The 21515-nt window shown below is 37.8% G+C and overlaps 1 protein-coding gene across 1 annotated transcript; it reads right to left on the bottom strand.

Moving 5' to 3' along the window:
- Positions 1-2603: 2603 nt before the first annotated feature.
- On the bottom strand, positions 2604-19988 carry AMTN (amelotin). Its single transcript, XM_074227377.1, has 8 exons — positions 19935-19988; positions 15934-15990; positions 14834-14920; positions 10679-10744; positions 8929-9021; positions 7408-7443; positions 5965-5991; positions 2604-3116 (listed from the first exon to the last, which is right to left on the bottom strand). The coding sequence occupies exons 1-8, from the start codon at positions 19986-19988 to the stop codon at positions 2604-2606; spliced, it is 933 nt and encodes a 310-aa protein (XP_074083478.1).
- Positions 19989-21515: the final 1527 nt, after the last annotated feature.

Below are 21515 nucleotides of genomic sequence, written 5' to 3'. Positions count from 1 at the left end.
TTCTTCTAGAGGTAATTGATGGCATCAGTAGATAGAAGACTATGTCTGGAGTCAAGGGAGTCCTGAGTTCAAATGTGATCTTAGACACTTACTATATTTGTGATCCTGGACAAGTCATTTAACCATTATGTGATTCAGTTTCCTCAACTATCAAATGGAAATAATAACATTGACCTTCCAGAGTTGTTGTGAGGTCCAAATAAGGTAACATTTTTAAAGGGTTTAGCATGGTGCCTTGATAGTAGGTATTATATAAATGTTTGTTATTAAACGAAATGATATTTGTAACATAATTTCTTACAAAGGAAACATTTAAATGATGGACTCTTTTTTTTTTTTTAGTTTTTGCAAGGCAATGGGGTTCAGTGGCTTGCCCAAGGCCGCACGGCTAGGTAATTATTAAGTGTCTGAGGCCGGATTTGAACTCAGGTACTCCTGACTCCAGGGCCGGTGCTCTATCCATTGTGCCACCTAGCCACCCCTCTTTTCTTCTTTTCTAAATCATTAATAAAAAATTTCTACATTTTATCATTAACGTCTCTTTTATTACCATGACAGACCAGCTGATGTCACAAGGTGACAGAAAAGACTTGATGCTGTGGTTACATGACTGGAGATTTTATAGAAGGACACAAGCCAAAAGCAGCACAAGAATTGGAAGTCAGTAGGTTGGGAGAGTATTGTGTTGCAGAAGGGCAGATGTGAAGGTCTAGTATTCTGGGGTATGCAGAAACAGACAGGCGAACATCAAGGAAATAACCAGGAAAAGGTAAGATGTTTGCCACATTGTCTTTGCAGACCACTCTATGGGCTCTAGACACACAGCTCAGTGAGTTGAACTGTGGACTTGGAGTCAGAAAGTCCCAGGTTCAAATCTGGCCTCAGACACTTATCACCTAGGCCAACTAATTAAAATTCTGTGCACCTCAGCTTCCTTATCTGTAAAATAGGGATAATGGTAATAGCACCTACATCCCTGAGTTTGTTGTAAGGATAAAATGAGATGGCATTTATTTATATTTTTTTAATTTTTTTTGCAAGGCAATGGGGTTAAGTGGCTTGCCCAAGGCCACACAGCTAGGTAATTATTAAGTGTGAGACTGGATTTGAACCCAGGTCCTCCTGACTCCAGGGCCGGTGCTCTATCTACTGCACAACCTAGCCACCTCGAGATAGCATTTATAAAGTGCTTTTCAAAGCTTATTGTAAAATACTGGTTTATTTTTGTTGCTGTTGTTGTTTTAGACATTAAACCTATAGTTATTTAGATTTAAGTTCATTTCATAGAGAATATCATTCAGATATCAAGTCTTTGATGATTTCATTAGCTACCTTAGCTTCTCTCTAATATCTCAAATATCTAACTTCAAAACCACAAGTGTGGCACTAAGTCAACTTCCAAGCTTCATGAGGGCGGAAGAGATTGTGGGGGAATGACTTGCTATTCTTTATATCATCTTCAATGACCCTTTTTCTTTCTTCTTTTTCAGTTAATGGTATTTTATTTTTTCCCATTACATGTATATATAGTTGGCCACATTCATTTCTGTAAGATTTTGAGTTCCAAATTTTCCTTCCTCCTCCCTAAGGCAGCAAGTATTCTGACATAGGTTGTACCTTTTTCAATATACTTCTCTTGTACCTTTTCCAATAAACACTGAAAATGGTGGTTGCAATTCTTTAGGATAGAAGGGATCCTAGAATGATTCTGGGAAGGCAAGATAAGCATCTGGGAGTATGCTGCCCTGTCCACTCAAGGCCATAGAGCCCTAGACACTCCCTGGCTTAAATAAGCATCTATTTCAAAATAGACTACTAGAACTTAACAGCATGGATCTGAGTAAAGGGAGTTTCGGAATTAGCTCAATTTGCTCTGAAACATATGTTAATAAGTTAAAGTAAGATAATTTAACCTTTTGAAAAGAACCGAGACTCAATGACAAGTCCACTACCAAAACCTTTATTGACATATATATCTACCCAATTAGAAGATGGCCCATAACACAGGAGTGGGTGTGATTTCTCAAAGAAGGTCGTAACCCCATTCTGTCATGGTTAATAATCCTTCTTGTCCAGAAGTTTATCTTTCCTGGGTACAGTATAGTCTCCTAAGATTTTTTGATGTGGGACGAGAAAGAGTTGTAGCTTCCTGAGCCCATCTTCGGTAGGACTGAATTCATTCCATTATATCAACAATGAAGCATATCCAATTGTTTCACCAGGCTTGAGAGGCAGGTGAGAGGATTTTTAAAAATTAGCCTCTTAATCAGTTCCTGGAAGCAAATAGAACATTATTTTTTATGCAGATTAAAAGGACAATTAGTTGAAGCCTTTTCAGTTTTGAGGCAAGATTTGGGGGCAGTGCAGAAGTGGGCAGGGCATCATTTATCAAATGTCAAAACATTTCTTTACAAACACTCTTCTTTAACTGTTCTAAACATGTTGAAATATATCTAAGACGAGTTCTATCATAGATACTATGAATTTCCTTGAGATACTTCTTTTCAGTTATTGTTTCATATTATTTAGTGGTTTTTATTCCAAGATTTAGATGACTATCCACTATAGTAATTGTCACATTGCATTGCAAGTTTGGCACCCTCCTACAATGGCAGATGAGTGTCTCCTCTCAGCATTAACATGCTAGGATTGGTGACTGAGTCAGAATCCTGGGGTGCTATCAGAGGAATCATCAGATTGCCTCCTGTTGGAGTCAGATCAGAAGTAGAAGAAGGAAGCTCCCTGGTGTTACTAGGATTCATATCTGCCAAGGCAGATGGATTGCCCAAGAACTGCTGTCTCATACTGCCTTCAGATGTCTTTTTAGGGCCAAGGGACATTTTATGGGTTTGGAAAAACCCACCGTTTGGTGCTTCAGTGGTGCTCCCCTCAGTTCTTTGAATTCCCACTGGGATGGTGGCTTCAAATACATCATTTGGACCACTGGGAGTTGGGAACTGGCCTTCTGAGGTTCCCAAGATGTTTCCTCCTGTTTGTCCTGCAGGAAGGGCTGTATCCTGGGCATTAGCATCTATCCTTTCCTGATCAGTTGGAAGCAAAGCTCCAGAACCAAAAGGATGGAGGAGAAGTCCTGTGAAGATCTGTGGGGTCATTGGCTGAGGGAGAGAGAGAGAGAGAGAGAGAGAGAGAGAGAGAGAGAGAGAGAGAGAGAGAGAGATGCAGAGAGGGAGGGAGGGAGAGAGGGAGAGAGGGAGAGAGAGAACCTTGAAAATTTTTTTTTTATTTGGTTGTACCAGAAAACATTAAAATTTTTGTATTCTCAAGGGCTTTGGCTGAGATGGGGGAAGCATGGCTAGAGAGAAAACAGCATAACTGTTCTATTTGAACAAATTGTGCCTTGCTGACATGAACCAAGTCTAATGCTAATTTCATTGGATTTTCTGTTATCATTCTATCTTTCATCATAACACAGTGAAAAGAACCCAGAATTTGGAAATCATGAGTTTGAATGCTACTATTGGTGACATTTAGCAAATCACATCTTTTTTGCACCATAGCTTCTTCCTCTGTAAAATGAGGATATTATATTAGATAACCTCTAACACCCTTTCCAGCTCTTAATTTACAATCCAGAAGCTGGAACATTCTCCTTCAGGGTTTTACCTTCCATTTACTCTGTATGTGCCTTTTATTTATTTACATCTTATCTCTGGCATTAGAATATCATCTTTGTTAGGATAGGGTTGGTTTTTTTCCTTCCTATTTTCCTAATACTTGGGGCAGCTAGGTCATACAATGGAGAGTCAGGAAGACCTGATTTCAAATCTGGCCTTTCAAATCTGCCTCAAATCTCACCTACTAACTGTGTGACCCCAGGCAAATCACTTTACCCCATTTGCCTCAGTTTCCTCATCTGCAAAATGAACTGGAGAGGGAAATGGAATTCTAGTATCTTTATCAAGAAAATCCCAAATGAAGTCATGGAGAGTCAGACATAGCTGGAAAACTAACCAAACAGCCATAACATATAACATAACACATTGAAGAAAGTAAGTGTTTGATGAATGCCTGTTGATTGCCTAATTGTTGAACATATTTTAGGAAAAAGAATTCTATCAAATAACATTATTTAACTTGCCCTTATCAAGAGATAGAGGTTGTAAGATCAGAACCTGAGCTAGAAGAAACCTTAAGAGTCATCCAATCCAGACCCTTCCCTTTACAGATGAGGAAACTGAGACCCAAGTAAGTCAAATAACTTACCTAAGATCATACAAGCATTAAGTGTCCAAGCTACCTCATGATAGAAAAATCATTCTATTAGTTAATCAAATAGGTTGCCTACTATGTGCCGAATATTATGCTAACCATTATACCAAAAATTGAAAAAGTTCCTTCTTTGTTCATATAAATTACATTTATATATATTATATATCACATATATTATATATCATTATGTATTATAATATAATATATTATATACATTATATATTATATATAGTTGACTCAGAAAGCATTTATTTATAACAAAATTTAGATTAAAAAGATTAAAGTAAATTAATGGAAAAACATGAATGTAAATGAATCGTACAATCTTCCCATCTTCTGTCTCCCTAGGTTTTTTCCTTCTGGTGAAATTTTTAATGACATTGAAATAGTTTTCTTGAAACTTTATTCCAGAAGACACAGTCATGTGTATTTTCCTTGATTCACTCAAAGAGCCCTCTCTTTATCCATTCCAATGACCATGGTTTACACAGTTGTGATGAATCATGTCTATTTGTGCAATCCATAAAAGTGGAGGTGTGTTAGGGATGGATGTCCTTTCACAAGAAGGAATTTCACACAACAATTTCCTGTGATTTTCTACCTAAACATGGCCACATCATTAGGTTTAATTTTGTGAATGACAGTAGGTTTAACAGCTGTGTCCTGCAATTTTCAAACAGAGCAGAAAGTATTGGGGTAAAAGGTCATCATTGCTAAGAAACCAATCAACATTTGACCTGTGTTGCACCAGTAGTAGCCAATAGCATGAAAGATAATTGTTGTTTTTGATCAATTTGATTATTAGCAACAAATAATCTGGTATATTTCAAGTTTAAACCCTCCTTTCCTTTCTCAATTGCATTAAAAGAAATATTCCACCCCCATACATTTGATAGCCGCTAGGTGGTGCCATAGTACATAGAGCCCTGGGTTTGGAATCAGAAAGACACATCCTTCTGAGTTCGAATCCAGCCTCAGACCAGCTATGTCACCCTGGTTAAATTCCTTGACCCTGTTTGCCTCAGTTTCCTCAACTATAAAATGAGCTGGAGAAGGAAATGACAAATCACTCCAACATCTTTGCCAAGAAAAACCCAAAAGGAGTCATGAAGAAATGGGCATGACTGAAAACTAATCAACAAAAACCATTTGCCTGAAGCCATCAGTGAGCTACAATGCCCACTTAAATATTTGTCAATTGACTCTTCACTTTATTTGGTTCAATTGGATATCCACTAAACTGGGTTGGGTAAATATTTCTTGTGAGCTAATTTTTGGAGTATCAACACACCTCAATAGACTTAGCTTATAATGACAGGCTTTCCATTGGACCATAGATGGGTCAATAGAACGCCAATCTCAAAGGAATGTTGGCACAAATATAAGCATGTAGATTTTTTTCCTTATGATTATCTGTGCCAATAGAATTACTCTTTCTATCAATGAATGAACGCACTGCTATCAATGCTTTGCAGAAATTCTTCAGCTTTCTCCTGAAGTTTTCACTGTGCATTGATAATTTTTGGGTGCAACTCAAACAATGTGAGGTTTCATTAAGCTTGTGGAATTACTATTGGAGCAGAATGAGAACTTCCAAGTTCAGAGCAATAGGCCTACTGAATTTCTAATGGTATATATGGGATACATTACCATTCAGAGTCATACTTTAAATGAGACCTAACCTAAAATTGTTAGAAATAAAGAATATTTGAAATATTAGGTTAAATTTTTTACCAATTCTTCTGAGCTTAGTAAGGCACCCTAAAAGCAAAACAATGAAAACAAGTCATTAGGCATGTTTTAATACATTTAAGAGAAAATATATATGACCAAAATTAAAAATATTTTTCAGACTTTTACAAAGAGAGATTTTCTATTCTCAAAATTTGTTCAACTTTATTTCTTCCTATCACAGAACATATTGTACCTCATTCTAAAGGGCTGGGACGCAGACTGGTTCTAATTTAGGTGGATTAGAATTTCAAGTCTCATTTTGTGAATTTTAATCTGACTCTGCTTTTATTTTCTACCCTTTCTGAATTATAGCATCAAGAACAAGAATTATCCTTCAGGAAGGATTCTTGACTATTTGCATGTTTTAGATCATTAGGAGAAACAGAATTTAACATGAACATTTCTGGGTAATACAACATTTTTTGAAAGAGATTAAGTTCAAGGCTGGAAAAAAGTATACCACCAGACTATTGGACATTATACAAATTGGCTTTGTAGTATTTAATTAAAGGGTTGGAGGTGCCTCATCGATGAAGCATATATGATACAGAGGCCTTTAATCGGTTAAGTATAGTAAGAGCAATGACTTTTTCAAATATCCACAGTAAAGCCACAGATACTTTATCTCATCTTTCAAGGATTCACCGTTTCATTCAGTGGGTATTTCCTACACTCATCCAGATTTGATGGTTCTTTTGTGTTGCCATGGCCAAAGCACTTGTCACTTGATGGACATCTTCTGATGCTGACCTTTGTGAGGTTGGACCATCATGAACATGGCTCACATTTGGATAGGGTCCTTAAGGTTTGTACAAACTTGGGAGATAGTTACTATTATTATCTCCATTTAACAGATAAAGACCCCGAAGATGAAAGAGCTTAAATGACTTGTCCAGGATCACATAGCTAAGAAGAGTCTGAAGCAAGATTCAAACTCAGGTCTTCTTGACTCCAAATCTAACACTCTGTGCATGACAACTCCTAGCTCCTTGAAACCACCACTATGTCTACATAACTGGATTGATAGTCCACCAGTCCCCTAATCAAAGACTTTTTAACCTCTGCTTCTCCCACAGAGGTTGTGCTCATACTAGCATAGACTTCAAGAGCTCTGATACTTGTGTTAATCTGAAGCATCACATGAGAACCATGTTCTGAGGACCAGCACCACCATATGTGCAGAGGTTCAGCTGAGATGGTGTGTCACCATCAGATAAAAGTTGCAGCCATAGCAACTCATAAAAGTTCTCTTCCACTAAGGAGTTACACTGAGGCTTAGAGAAGGAATCTGCTTATAGTATGATTATGATAGAATGAGTAATCACAAAAATGAAATAATGAATCCTTATTATTTAAATATGAATAAGAGTATCCACATAGATAATAACTACTCTCCCTTTAAAGGTAGCTGGATTTTGAAGTTTAGAGAACTGATCATCTTACCTGGGCTCTAATTTGTGCTACAATGATGGGGAGCATCTGAAAAATAAAATGAATAATGCAATAAAATTAGGATTACATTGATTTTTAAAAGTAAGCTTAAAATTAGACTTTTAACTTAAAAATTAAATTAAATTTTACCTTCTTGTCTCCAGAGCTCAATATAGTATATGTCACATAGAAGGTATTTAATGTACTTGGTGACTTATTGACTTGGAGCCTGGGATTCTCCCCCTCTTCCTTTCTCCCTTTCCAAATGTCCATGAATGCTATTCACTCTGTCTTTCATTTTACCATGCTAGGTCATTTAAGAGAAAAGTCATTGTTTAAAAGGCTTTGATCTTTTCCCAAAATTTTATTCTCTGTCATTGATAAAGTTGTTGTCCAGTAAAAGAATCAGCTTATTCAATGCATTAATTAATTAATTAATTTATATAGACAGAAATGAGGAAGAGGAGGAATTCCCTCTTTTAGAAATAAAGAAAAAGTATAGCAGAGGACTGGAGCTGTAGGAGCAAAGGAAGGGAATTGGTTATCTCAGCTACAAGCTTTTCATAAGTATCCAAGACAGCAATCAAGATGCATCTCATTGGGGTGGGGTGGGGAAGAAAAGCTGGCACTACTTAGGTCTGAGAGCCTTGGAAGGGTTGATTTTCTCATGAGTATTTCAAATGTATAAACCCTAGAGGAGAGAGGTGAAGAATAATGTTGGGCAGACACAGGATCTTTGATGGGGAAACATCATTTCTACATACACAATTAACATAGTGACACTAGCCTAGAAATTGAGAGTTAAAAACCTGTTAATTCATGTGCTTTCTCTGGTGGCCAGATAGTTGAAAGGCTTTGTCCTTGTTTTTTTTGGTCATATCTGACTCTTCATGACTACACTTGATCTTGGCAAAGCTACTGAAGTGGTGCACCACTTCCTTCTCCAGTTTATTTTACAGACAAGGAAACTGAGACAAGGCTGGTGAAGTGACTTGTCCAGGGTCACACAGCTAATAAGTGTCTGAGACTAGACTTGAACTCCAGTCTTCTGGACTCCAGGCCTGATGCTCGATCCACTACAGGGACACCTAGTGGTCATTTGAAAGATAGCCATATAGAAAAGGGATTACACTTGTTTTTTTTCTTGGGTTTGTACATAGGACAGTGCTGGGAGTAATGGGTGGAAGTTGTGATTATTGACCTATTGATCTATTGAAAGAGTTTCCAACAGCTAGAATGGTTCCACAGTCAAATGGCCTGCCTTGGGAGTTTCCCTTTTTACTTGAGGTTTCTAAGTAAATACTGTATGACCTCTTGGGAACAATGCTATAGAAGAGTAGTGGGATGGACTTCTGGAGGCTCTTTAACTTCGAGATTCTCTGATTCTGAGAGACTTCCAAGAGATAGGAAACATATTTGTTCCCAAAGATTTCTAGGTAAACTTTTAAAGAATCTTGAAAATATTGTATTGAAGTGAAAGAAAGTACTCTGGATAAAACTGCTTCTCATTCATCTAACACGCATCAGACTTACTTGTTGTGGAGACACCTGCTGTGCGATATTTGTGTCCGCCAGGGTCATTGGGAGTATCTGGATGCTAGGTACCAGTCCTGTAGCTTGATTTATCTGTAGGTTAATAAGTTTAAGTTAGTAAATGCCCACCTGAAAAATGCAGCCTTTCATATAGAACTTGTTTTAATATGAGATCTAGATTTAGAATGGGAAGTAAAAAAAGACCCATCTGATCATTTAGTGAAATCAATGGAAATCAAGGCTCTCTTCTATATGAAATTTGACTTTGTAACTTAGAGAATTGAATCTTTGGGTTTTTTCTTTGCAAGGTAACATCAATAGCTCCTGGAATTCACCTTCCTTCTCCTACCCTCCCTCCCTCCCTTCTCTCTTTTGCACTTTCTCTCTCTCTTCTTTCTTTCTGTCTTTCTGTCTCACCTTCCTTCTCCTACCCTCCCTCCCTTCTCTCTTTCACACTCTCTCTCTTCTTTCTGTCTTCCTGTCTTCCTTCCTTCCTTCCTTCCTTCCTTCCTTCCTTCCTTCTTTCCTTCCTTCTTTCCTTCCTTCCTTCCTTCCTTCCTTCCTTCTTTCCTTCCTTCTTTCCTCCCTCCCTCCCTCCCTTCCTTCCTTTCTCTTCTCCCTCTCTTCTTTTCTTTCCCTTCTCTATCTTACTCAGCTTGAAAGTACAGCATGTGTTTTATTTTATTTTATTTTATATTTTATTTTATTTTATTTTTAGGTTTTGCGAGGCAAATGGGGTTAAGTGCCTTGCCCAAGGCCACACAGCTAGGTCATTATTAAGTGTCTGAGGCCAGATTTGAACCCAGGTACTCCTGACTCCAGGCCCAGTGCTCTATCCACTGCGCCACCTAGCTGCCCCACAGCATGTGGCTTATTAGCACAACATCTTTGACTTGTTCTATTTCAAACCTGGGTTTGTTCAGCCCAGACAGAAGGGAGCCTTGATAACCTCCTCAACTTTCCAACATGTTAAGGACACTGATCCTGCTTTAACCCCTTTGCTGTTACTCTCAAAAATAAGACATTCATCAGCCTGAGCCTCTCCAGGAGCAAGAAATCACCCAATATCATGAACCATTTTTAATGAAAACATAATCTAGATATAAATAGTCCTACAAAAATTTTGTAGGACTGAGTTAGATATTGAGTCTCCCAGTTCAGTTCCTTAGTATGAATTCCTTGTGACTATTCAGAGAGCAGAGAATGAGTGACTGCTTAATTGGGGAAGATATAATGTTGATGATATCAGAGTGAATGAAACAGGGGGACTTTTATGTACCATCCCATTGCTCATTGTTGTTTTGTAAGATCAGTAATGGTAGCAGTGGTGGCAGCAGTACTAGTAGTTCTTATGTATATGTCTGTAGTGGAGAGGCAGCATGAGGAGACAGGGGAGGAATTGTCTAGAGAATAAATTTAATTCTTTCAAGAGATTTTCTTTGAGAAAGTTCTTTATGTTACATTTTTATTTGAATCCTTGGATACTCTTTTCCATTTGGATTTCAATTATTATTCCTTCTTAGTATTTAAAAAAATTAAAAATAGGGGCAGCTAGGTGGCGCAGTGAATAGAGCACTGGCCTTGGAGTCAGGAGTGCCTGGGTTCAAATGTGACCTCAGACACTTAATAATGACCTAGTCGTGTGGCCTTGGGCAAGTCACTTAACCCCATTGCCTTGAAAAAGCTAAAAAAAATATTAAAAGTAGATTCAAAACTAGATATAATTAAATTAGTATCAAAGGACACTTACCAGTTGCATGTCTGTTCCCAGTGAAAGCATTTGTGTCAGTGGTATTTGGCCCAAAGGAGAGAAAAGCTGAAAAATATAGAAAATGGTATGAGAAAGAAAAGAACCTATGTCTTATATCTTATGTATATAGACTAAAAGGAGGAATCTAGTCACCAGAATTCTCTAATAGTAAAGTTTCCTGAATAAATTATATTAAGAAAAGGTTGTGTGTGAGTGGCTCCAAAGAGTTCATGTAGCTTTTGAAGTGACAGTATGATAGATATAGATCTGAAAATGATATCCTTTATCGAAGCCCCTCATTTATAGAGGAGTAAACTCAAATAAAAATCAATTAAGTGACAACCAACATCTCAAGGCTAGTAAAAATATGATGTGGGATTTGAATCCAGCACTTTTTGAATCCAAGTTCCATGTTCTCTTCTCTATACCAGATTGTCTTTCAGTTTAATATTTTTCCAGCAAGCAGTTTATGTCATGGGATAAAATCAATTAACAAACCAATCAATATGTTATTAAGAGTCTCCTATGTACCTCTTATATACTTAGGTGCTGGGAATGCAAATACAAAGCATGAAATGATTCCTATTCCTAAAGATTTTGCATTCTAATAGAAAAGATAACAAGGGTTTATATTTGAATCTGTACGTATGTTTATATACAATTATGTATGTGATAGTGTTTGATCATAAATATGTAGGGCGTGTTCTGGGACCACTTTTTTCACACACACCCACACTTACAAGCTGGACCCCTATTTCTTTGTTGTTGTTGTCCTTTATTCTCAAAGAGGATTGATGGCATCAAGATAGTGATGTCCTGACTTGCAAGTGAATTGAATTAAAGTGAGGCAGAGTTGTGCAAAGTCGTCAGCCTCACTCCTCCAGAGTCATTAGAATCCAGTGGCAAATCATAGATCAGGACTACTGGAAATGCGAAATCTTGGTCTTCGTAAGCTAAGGTCTTTTTCAGGTCTGTTTGTCTGAGGCAACTCCTCAATCATTGGTTTAAGACCAGGTAAGAAATGAGGCAAAAGGTGGCCTAGTTTGCCTGAGGGGGAAAAAATCAATCTGGAAGGTGTAAGAACCTCAAAGTTTTTGGACAGAACAGAAAAAAAATTCCTATTTGCACTTACTCTGAGCCATCAAAACTCAAATGATGACCAAGTGTAGTGTGGACTGGGACCTATCTGGGACCTATTATTGACCAATTAGTGAGATCTTCAACTGATATGCTTCTCTCCATGATTTAAAAATTAATAAACTAGACTTAGCTTTTAGAAATATTTTTTTAAGGTTTTTTTTTTTGCAAGGCAATGGGGTTAAGTGGCTTGCCCAAGGCCACACAGCTAGGTAATGATTAAGTGTCTGAGCTCGGATTTGAACTAAGGTCCTCCTGACTCCAGGGCCAGTGCTCTATCCACTGTGTCACCTAGCTGCCCTAACTTAGCTTTTAGAAATGGTATTTTACTAATGTTATGCAGAAGAAAACTTGGTACCAACCTCCGTCCGCCCAAAGTCTGTGATCCCCTCTCCTACACAGCAACTCAAAGTTCAGGGGAAAGTGTTTTCAAGCTTAGCAACTATGTGTGGAGAATGGGATAAATCACAGCTTCTGGTTGCTGGGAATCCCCTTGTGCATCCTCATTTTACTTCGCCATGGCATATGTTGCTAGGCTACTGGGCTTTTTATAGTGCTAAAACTGCTTTTCCTCAGTATGTCTGGTTTTTCTTCAGCGCACACAGCAGACTTCACTAGGGATGCTGCTAGGGCTAGGATGCTAGTGGGACATCCCAAACCTTCTGATCCTTCAAAAGTTCATAAAGTTGGGGCAGCTAGGTGACACAGTGGATAGAGCACTGGCCCTGGAGTCAGGAGGACCTTAGTTCAAATCCAACCTCAGACATTTAATAATTACCTAGCTGTGTGGCCTTGGGCAAGTCACTTAACCCCATTGCCTTGCCAAAAAAAAGTTCATAAAGTCCAGAGGAGTGAGGAAAAAACTAAGACCAAGGTCTATGAGGACACCAGAGATCTTCTTTTCTTTCTCAAATAATTCCTTGCTAGGGGATTGTTTAGGAAGATTCTGCCATGGGCTGTCAGACGTTTGAATTTCTAGGTTCTGATAATTACAGTGACCTACAAGGAATCACTGAGTTTTTTCAATAAATCTAGATTTTTCTTCCTAGGCTATTTCACTTTAGTTCATTCAATTTCCATTGAGGACTTTCCTCACACTTGAGATATACTTACTTGAGAAAGATTTCAGGATGTTGTCCATTATTTCAAGTTGGGTAGGGTGATTTGATTGATAACCTATACCTTTATAAATGTAAAGTAAATCAATACATACATACATACATACATACATATATATGTTTACACACACACACACATATATATATCTATATATCGATCTATCTATGTATATATATATGTGAAAAGGTGGAGGCAGCTAGACCTGAAGTCAGGAAGATTAGACTCAGATATTACTATCTATGGGACCCTAAGCAAATCACTTAACCTTGTTTGCTTCATTTTTATAATATGTAAAATGAGCTGGAGACAAAAACAGTAAAGTATCCCAGTATCTTTGCCAAGAAAACCCCAAATGGGGCATGAAGAATCAGGCATGATTGAAAAATGATTAAACAACACCACAACAATAAATACAAGGTAGTTTGAGAGGGAGGATGCCAGCAATTGGGGGATTTAAGAAGACTAAAGACGAAAGATGGTAATTTGACTGTGCCTTAACAGAAGACAGAGGCTATTGGTTGAGATAAGGAGATAGTGCATTCTATACTTTGGAATGGCCAGTGCAAAATCATGGAGATGGATGTGGAAGGACCTGTATGAGAAACAGAACAGTTTGCTGGATTGAAGAATATGAGAGAAGAAGAATTGTACAAGAAGGCTAGAAAGATGGGTTTGGACCAGATGTATTAGACAAAAAGCTACCAGAGGAGTTTCTATTTTATCCTAGAGGCCCGGAAGCCACCTGTACTGATTGAATAGGGGAGTCACATCAATAAAACTTGATTGAGAAAACTAAGGATGGCAAGAGGAGAAAACATTCCTCTTCCTTCCCAAGAAATAAAGAACAATTATCTTTCATGGTCTCTGTTCTTCCATGACAGTTGGTTTCTGTACTGATTGAATGAAGAGTTTAGAATGTTAGCTTTTTAAACAGGGGATAAGGGACAAGAGCAATCTGCTCCTTGGTTACAAGCTGCCCCTCTAGCTCCCTCAGGGAGATTTCACAAGGGGTTCGGGGAAGGCAACAGGGTGTTCACTTGTTTTAACACATTCACACCTCATCTCTATTTCCCATTCTTTTAATTCTTACATTTAAAATTTACCATCTCATTTTCTATGATTGCATCATTAGCTGGGAGAAATCAGTTTTTCCAGTACCAACTCTCACCTTTGCACTTATATGTACTCTTCTAAGGAGTCTTATCAGTTACCTTGATGACAGAAATTGTTGTTTTCTTTTTCTCTCTAGTGCAATGTCTGGCATAAGGTTGGATTGAATTGAATTGGCATCATTTACCTCACTCCTCACCTTTTAGTTCACCACCTCTCTGCTTTACTATCAATCCCCTCACTTTCCCCACTTCTATCCAGCCTATGCATGAGACCTTGATTAAACCATCCCTGGTTTTAAGCAGTTTTATTTGCTCCTTTGTTTTTGTTCCTTTGTTCTTTTGTTTTTAGTTTTTTTAGATTTTTTGCAAGGCAGTGGGGTCAAGTGGCTTGCCCAACACCACACGGATAGGTAATTATTAAGTGTCTGAGGTCAGATTTGAACTCAGGTACTCCTGACTCCAAGGGCCAGTACTCTATCCACTGAGCCACCTAGCTGCCCCATGTTTGCTCCTTTGTAAAATCAGTTATGTTTCAGTCTTATCTGATTCTTTGTGGTCCCATTTGGAATTTTCTTGGCAGACATGCTACAGTGGTTTGCCATTTTACAAATGAGGAAACTGAGACAAACAGACAAACTGCGACTTGCCCAGGATCACACAGCTAATTAGCATCTGAAGCCAGATTCAAACTCAAAAGATGAGTATTCCTGATTTTAAGTCCAGGGCTCCTTGCATCCCTTAGCTATGCCCATAAAGGCTGTTGAAGGTTATTGTATAGATTATTTACCTGGTTTGGCTGCTGTGGGTTGGGTAAAGTTGGCTGATCCAGAACCAGATTTGCAGGAGGAAGTTCCATGTCAGGATGAAGCTGCTGCTGCAGTATCACACATTATTTTAGGTTTTGTTTTTGCTTATATTTGGGGGGGGGGGGAAATGGAATTTTACTAAATGAACAAATGGTGTGTCTTGGAGACAGAAACATGTATGATGGAGCAAACTTTTAGAATAAGGTAATGTGGATGGAATCAATGACTAGAGAAAGTCTCAGATGTGGGAGGGTGGGAATAGAGAAACAATCATGGGAGTCCCTGACTTTTTCTTTCTTCGTGTTGTCCATATCTCTCCTCTGTCTGTAAAGAATTCTCTCTAAATGTTCTTTGTTGTATAGGGGCAACCTATTGCTTGGAACTTTTAGGTAGATTGTCTGATTTTCACCACTTTCAAGAAGAACCATACCAAGTGATGCTGTATCAATAACCTCAATAATATTATTAAGCCCTTATTATATGCCAAGCACACTGGTGTGAAGTCAATAGTGGGGTCAAACCAATAAGAAGGTTTCTGATTTTGCTATTGGTCCTTTCTATTGCTTCTACCTTAGGCTTGGAGGTAAGGAAAAGTTTCCTTTTTTTAACTCAAACTGTGGTACTTGTACCAGGTGCCAAAATTTCTAGTTAGAGCTCTGAAAAATCTCTAGAAGACTGGGGATCTTATTGTTTTGCCCTATAAAAGAAAGAGAGAGTGGTCAAGGGGAACCAGAGAAACCTTAAATAAGTCTGTGCAACCTTTGGGGGTGAAATAAGTCAATCTAGTATATTTACCAAAAAGAGACATTAAGATAAATTTAGCCTCCCTGTTAAGTGCAGGTGCACCATATTTTCAATGGTTCATTTTAATACTGCACTTCATCTCTTTAAGTTTTAGAAATGGTTCATTTTGGGGTATGGGACAATCAATCATTTACAAAACCATGTAGTGATTTGGAATTCCATAAAATTCAACTTGTTCTGGGAAGCAAAGATTACAAGTTGACTAACTTTCTAGGCTTAAATGAAAGCTGATGATCCATATTACACATCCCCTGCTCAAACCTCCTTTAGACAGTACCTCTGCTTGCTGTTGACCAAGGTCCTGTACTGGATACATGCTCAGCAGTTGTAGTATCTGGAATAAGGAAGAGTTGCTGAGATTTATAGTGTTTTTCTTCTAAGATCTCAACACACTTCCCCATATATCTTATTCTTTCACAGTTTCTTCTTGTGAGATGAGAGAAAGGAAACTATTCAGATAGGAAAACATATGTGGTATGTAGTGAGTAAATAAGAGGTGGCATCAGGATGTTTGACTCCCAGTTCCCTAATTCTTTTGTGAGACCATCTATATCCACTCATGGCAAGTATTTTTATTGAACCAATGTGTTCACATGTACTTTATTACATTACTAAGGACATTACCATATATTTAACAAACTCAGAGGTAAAAAAAATTTTGTGTTTTCTTGACAAAAATACTAGAGTGGTTTCCTATTTCCTCCTCCAGTTCATTTTTTTTAGATTTTGTTTGCAAGGCAATGGGGTTAAGTGGCTTGCCCAAGGCCACAAGTTAGGTAATTATTAAGTGTCTGAGGCCAGATTTGAACTCAGGCACTCCTGACTCCAGAGTCGGTGTTCTATCCACTGTGCCACCTAGCTGCCCCTAGTTCATTTTTTTCATATGAGGGAACAGAGAGAAACAGGCTTAAATGGTTTGTCCAGGACCACACAGAGCAAACTTTCTCTTGGTAGCTAGGTGATGCAGTGGATAGAGCTGTAGATCCAAATTCAAATCTTGTCTTGGACACTACTTGTGACATCTTGGACAAACTAGTTAACTTTTGTCTTACTCAGTTTCCTTATCTGAAAATAGCTAATGATGTAATCATAGAAAATGAGATTAGTACATTTTAAATGTAAGACAGAATAATTGCAAGAAGTAAAAGAATGGGAAATAGAGATGAGGTGTGAATGTGTTAAAACAGGTGAACACCCTGTTGCCTTCCCCTAACCCCTTGTGAAATCAGACACTATCACAACAAATAGAGTTGTTGTAAGAATAAGATTTGAAAAGTGTTTTTGCCAAGCTTAAAGCACTGTATAAATGTTAGTTATTATTGTTGCTGTTGTTGTGAGGATCAAATAAGTTATCTGTAAACTAGTTTTCTAGCCTTTAATTGCTACATAAATGCTTTTGCAGTTGTTTGGTCATCTTAAATTTGTGTCTGACACTCTCTGTGACCCAATTTGGAGGTTTCTTGGCAGTAGTGGTTTGACATTTCCTTCTCCAGCTCATTTGAGAGATGAAGAATCTGAGATAAACAGGGTAAAGTGATTTATTTGCTCAGGATCACACTTCTAGGCAGAGTCTGAAGTCACATTTGATCAGCTTTCCCTGACTCAATCTGGTGCTCTATCTGCTGGGCCAATTAGCCACATACTAGTCATTATTATCAATGAAATAAAGCCCAACCACAGCCAGAGTCAGTTTCCTCATTAGTAAAATGAAGGAATCAATTGAATTAGATCATGTCTGAAGTTTCTTCTTGATTTGACCTCCTATGAGTACAGTTATAGGTACTTGTTAGAGCTTATCCCACCCTGTTTGTTTTCATTTATGGTACGTCTCTCTAATGTCTTTTAGTTAGAATGAGTCACAGAATCACAGATGAGAGTTTGAAGAGACCTCCATGGACATCTACTCCACTCCTTTCAGCAAGAAATTCCACTGGTAAGATACCTGAGAAGGGCTCATCCAGCCTCTGCTTGGATACCTCCAAAGACTGAGAACTCTCTGCTTTTTGAGGCAGTCTATTCCACTTAGGGATAGTTCTAATTGTTAAGAAACTTTTCTTGACAAAATTTCTAAATTAGTCTCTTTGTCACCTTCTACCCCTTCCTCATAATTCTGCTCCCTGAGGTCAATTGGAACATGTCTACTCTTTCCTCTTCATATGAGTTCTTAAAGCATATGTAGATAGCTATCAAGTCTCCCCCATCCCCATCCCCATCCGTCATCTTCTCTTTTCCAGAATATACATGCCCAGTGATTTCAACCCACTAGCATATGACACAAGCTCAAGGGTCTTCACCACCATGGCTACCCTCCTCTGAACACTCTTCAGATTTTCAATGTCCCTTTAAAACTATAGGGCCCAAATCAAATTCAATGATGCAAACTCCATGTGGTAGGAGCAATGTTCTAATTCCTTCCCTCATGCATATTAATTGAATTTTTCCTTAAACAGGCATTGAAGCCATCCACCATGCTTAGCTGGTTCAGTGGTCCAATAAAATGCCACAATGAACCATGTGGGGAACTCGGGCAAGGATGCTTCATTCAGCTGCATCAACTGTATCCTTGCTGGTTGTCTTTTGCCTGCTATTGTTTAATAAATCTCAGTTTGTTCTCGAATCTAACCCAAACTTATCAGGAGACTGAACTTAGTCAGGCCCAGGTGAAAAAGACTTCTTTGGTCATATCCCCCAAATTTGAGTTTATTCTTTTATTTATGGCATTTTCAAATGAAATTTATCTATCTTGGTAATTCTTAAATTAGTCTACCCTCAGAACAACCATATCCATCCATTCTTCCTGTGTTTTATACATGTGAAGGTGAAGTTTTTTGAACTTTTGCAAAGCCTAGATTCAACCCAATGCTCTTTCCCACCAAGATCTTTTTGCATCCTGTTTCTGTCTCCAACTTGTTTACCTACCCTCTTAGTTTTAAGAAAGACTATTAGCACCAAAAATTAGAGCTGGAAAGAACCTTAAAGTACCCTGGTGTTCTCTCTTATAGATTGTGACCTCTTTCAGAGCAGGAACTATGCCTTATTTGTCTGTATTTTTCTCGGGACCTAGAATTTGTCTAAATATGTATTTTATATAGTTGGTATCTAATAAATATTTGTTAATGAAGGAATGGGATTCCCCCTGCCACCAAATATATGCCTTACCATTATTTTATTGGTTGATTTAGTGTCTCTTATTAAAATGCACTCACTTCTTTAAAAAAAAGACATATTGCCCTATTATCTAGCAGTAGCATTATTCTGTAGAGTAGTTTATCACCAGCAAAACATTCTTCTAAGGGAATTGTACATAGGACCAATAAGTTTTGATGGAGAAGGGAGAAAATTGGTTGCTAGAAGAGGTCTAGTTGAATTGGTGGAGGGAGGAAATGGTGGGGAGAACAATCTCAAGGGATTGCATGAGAATACTAGTGTGATTCTAATAAACTAGTATTAGAAATTTTGCTGTCCAACTCAAATATTACAAGGTGCCCTATCAAATAAACTTCATAATTCATGATATAAAAATAATACAATTAAGGCAAATTCAATGAAGCAAGAGGGGAAATTAATTGCTACTGTGACTCATATAGTGGTGAAAGAGTAAATGTTTACTGGACCCTGGGATGGCAGAAAATAGAAGTTGCCAAAAGACATTGACCATGTTCCTGGCACAATGGTGATCAAGGGACAGATTTACTTTTCTTTAAAAACTAGTAGCAATTTTTATGCACTGTTTAAATTTTGCTTCCCACAAGGCCATCTTGAGATAGAGCCCAGGAACCTGCCTTTGGAGTTACAAACCAACAATGGTTGCCTTTGTAAAAGAGTATTGGCCCATAGTCATTGCTTTAGTTCTGGTTCCTGCTCAGCCATTTTCCCCTAGGGGATCCTATGTGACTTGTTTTGAATGCCTTTGGATTCTATTTTCCTGTCTCAGAGATTTCTAACCCACTCCTCCCAAAATGGGAGTAAGCCTGTACCATGTTCCTAAGTCACATGTTCCAGAATTCCATGTCCTAAGGACACCAAGGTCCATCTAGGTTTATAGCAACCAAACTGCCTATACAAGATTCATCTCCCAAAGTGGATTGACACATAGTAATATCAATGAAAATAAGTCAATATTTCAATAACTCTAGTTATCAAGTATTCTGTCAGTGATTTCTATAGGCAAATCAGTCACATTTTTTCAGAACTTTTATTCTACTATAACCCTTATATTTTCTTTTCCAAGCTGGATCAGTTAAAAATAAGAATTAGCAAAAATAAAACTGCACTTACTGGCAATGATTGAGTTGTCCCTAGGAGACAAAAAAGAAGAACTGCTGTTTTCATGTTTCAAATTGGTACCTAAAAAACAAAATTAAGTTATTACTATTTCTCCTTTACTCTTTTGCCCTTTCAAGATAATATGCCATTAAAAACCCTTCCTATTTTGGTATGACACAATCTTTTTACCTCTATGTTCTTCAGCAAGACTGTAGAGAAATGATGAATTGAGTCCTACAGATTTCCTGAATTTTCTGTGTTTCTGTTTGCCTTTTGAATTGTTACTGATTGTGGAAGGAATTTAAGCACAATTTCAAGAGACTGGTTAGGAAAAGACCAATCAGGATCTAGAAGTCTATGTGAAATCATTTGGTTTCACCCATTCCCCAACATTTCATTAGGTGGGCTTTTAGGTGCAGACAGCATGATGTCACCTGGTGTCTGGCAGGTGAAGAGAGAATGCTTCATGATAGTTTTCCCAATTAAGTCAAGAAAAGAAAAAAAAAGCCTATGATTTAAATGTGACAGTGTGTGGGTTAGAGGTAGTTAGCTTGATAGGAAAACTAGCTATTTCTCCTTAGTTGACCTCCGAACATTTTTTGAGGAAATCCTTCCCTTCAATGAATCTTGTCTCAGAAGAAAGGATCTCCTTTACTTACTCTCTTGGTTTCTTTCTACCTCTTAAATTTGCCAAGTGGTATTCTTACTTTCAGCTGGATTTAGCTTTTTTTCTACTTTGAGAAATTTGCTGTAAATGTTCATTGATAGATTCTCTCTCATTTAGCTCAGGAACCCCCATTTGAGGTGGGGAAAATGAAAAAAACTTTCCTTCCATTCCAATAACCAGAGATCTGTCCTCTTTGTCTCTACTCTCTACCTCCCTCCATCTCTTTCTCTCTCCCTCCTTCCTTCCTTCCTTCCTTCCTTCCTTCCTTCCTTCCTTCCTTCCTTCCTTCCTTCCTTCCTTCCTTCCTTCCTTCCTTCCTTCCTTCCTCTCTTCCTTTCAATTTCTTTCTTTCTATTACTCTGCAATCCTTGGGTCCTCTTCCCTCTTCATTCCTCTTCACAGATAACAAAACATACAACCAAAAGGAATTAGAATTGCTCCTTTATCTGGCCAGTATTAGCATTAATTAAAAGAGAAGTATAAACATAAATTAAGAGAATAGAAATACTGGATTGACTTTCTCCTCATACAGAAAAAAGAGGAGAGAGAAAGAGTTTCTTCCATTCATCACTAGTTAGAGTTCTCTATTTGGGGAAGTTAATTACTGGTCATACATGCTTTTTGTTCTGGCCTCAAGAATCCCACCTCAATAGGAAAAGGTAGTGGTGATAAAGGTGGAACCATTCACTCAAACAGTAGAAACATCGATTTCTTTTTCTCTACTTTTTCCAATTTCCTTGTCAGCTCATTTTCATTTGCATGACTCCGAGTCAAATTATACATTTAATATGTCTTTCCAGCACCCTGTATAATTATATATATTTCTCTTGCATTTGTTTCTTCTTGGGCAAAAGGAAATTATGTCATATGTTTTTGAGACAATGTCTTTTGGAAACTCAAACACATAGGTGGAGAAGAATGTTTTT

Source organism: Macrotis lagotis, chromosome 3 (genome assembly GCF_037893015.1).
Source record: "Macrotis lagotis isolate mMagLag1 chromosome 3, bilby.v1.9.chrom.fasta, whole genome shotgun sequence".
NCBI classification, from domain to species: Eukaryota; Metazoa; Chordata; class Mammalia; order Peramelemorphia; family Peramelidae; genus Macrotis; species Macrotis lagotis.
The sequence above is the reverse complement of the archived record's forward strand: the minus strand, read 5'-3'. Positions and strand labels throughout refer to the sequence as shown.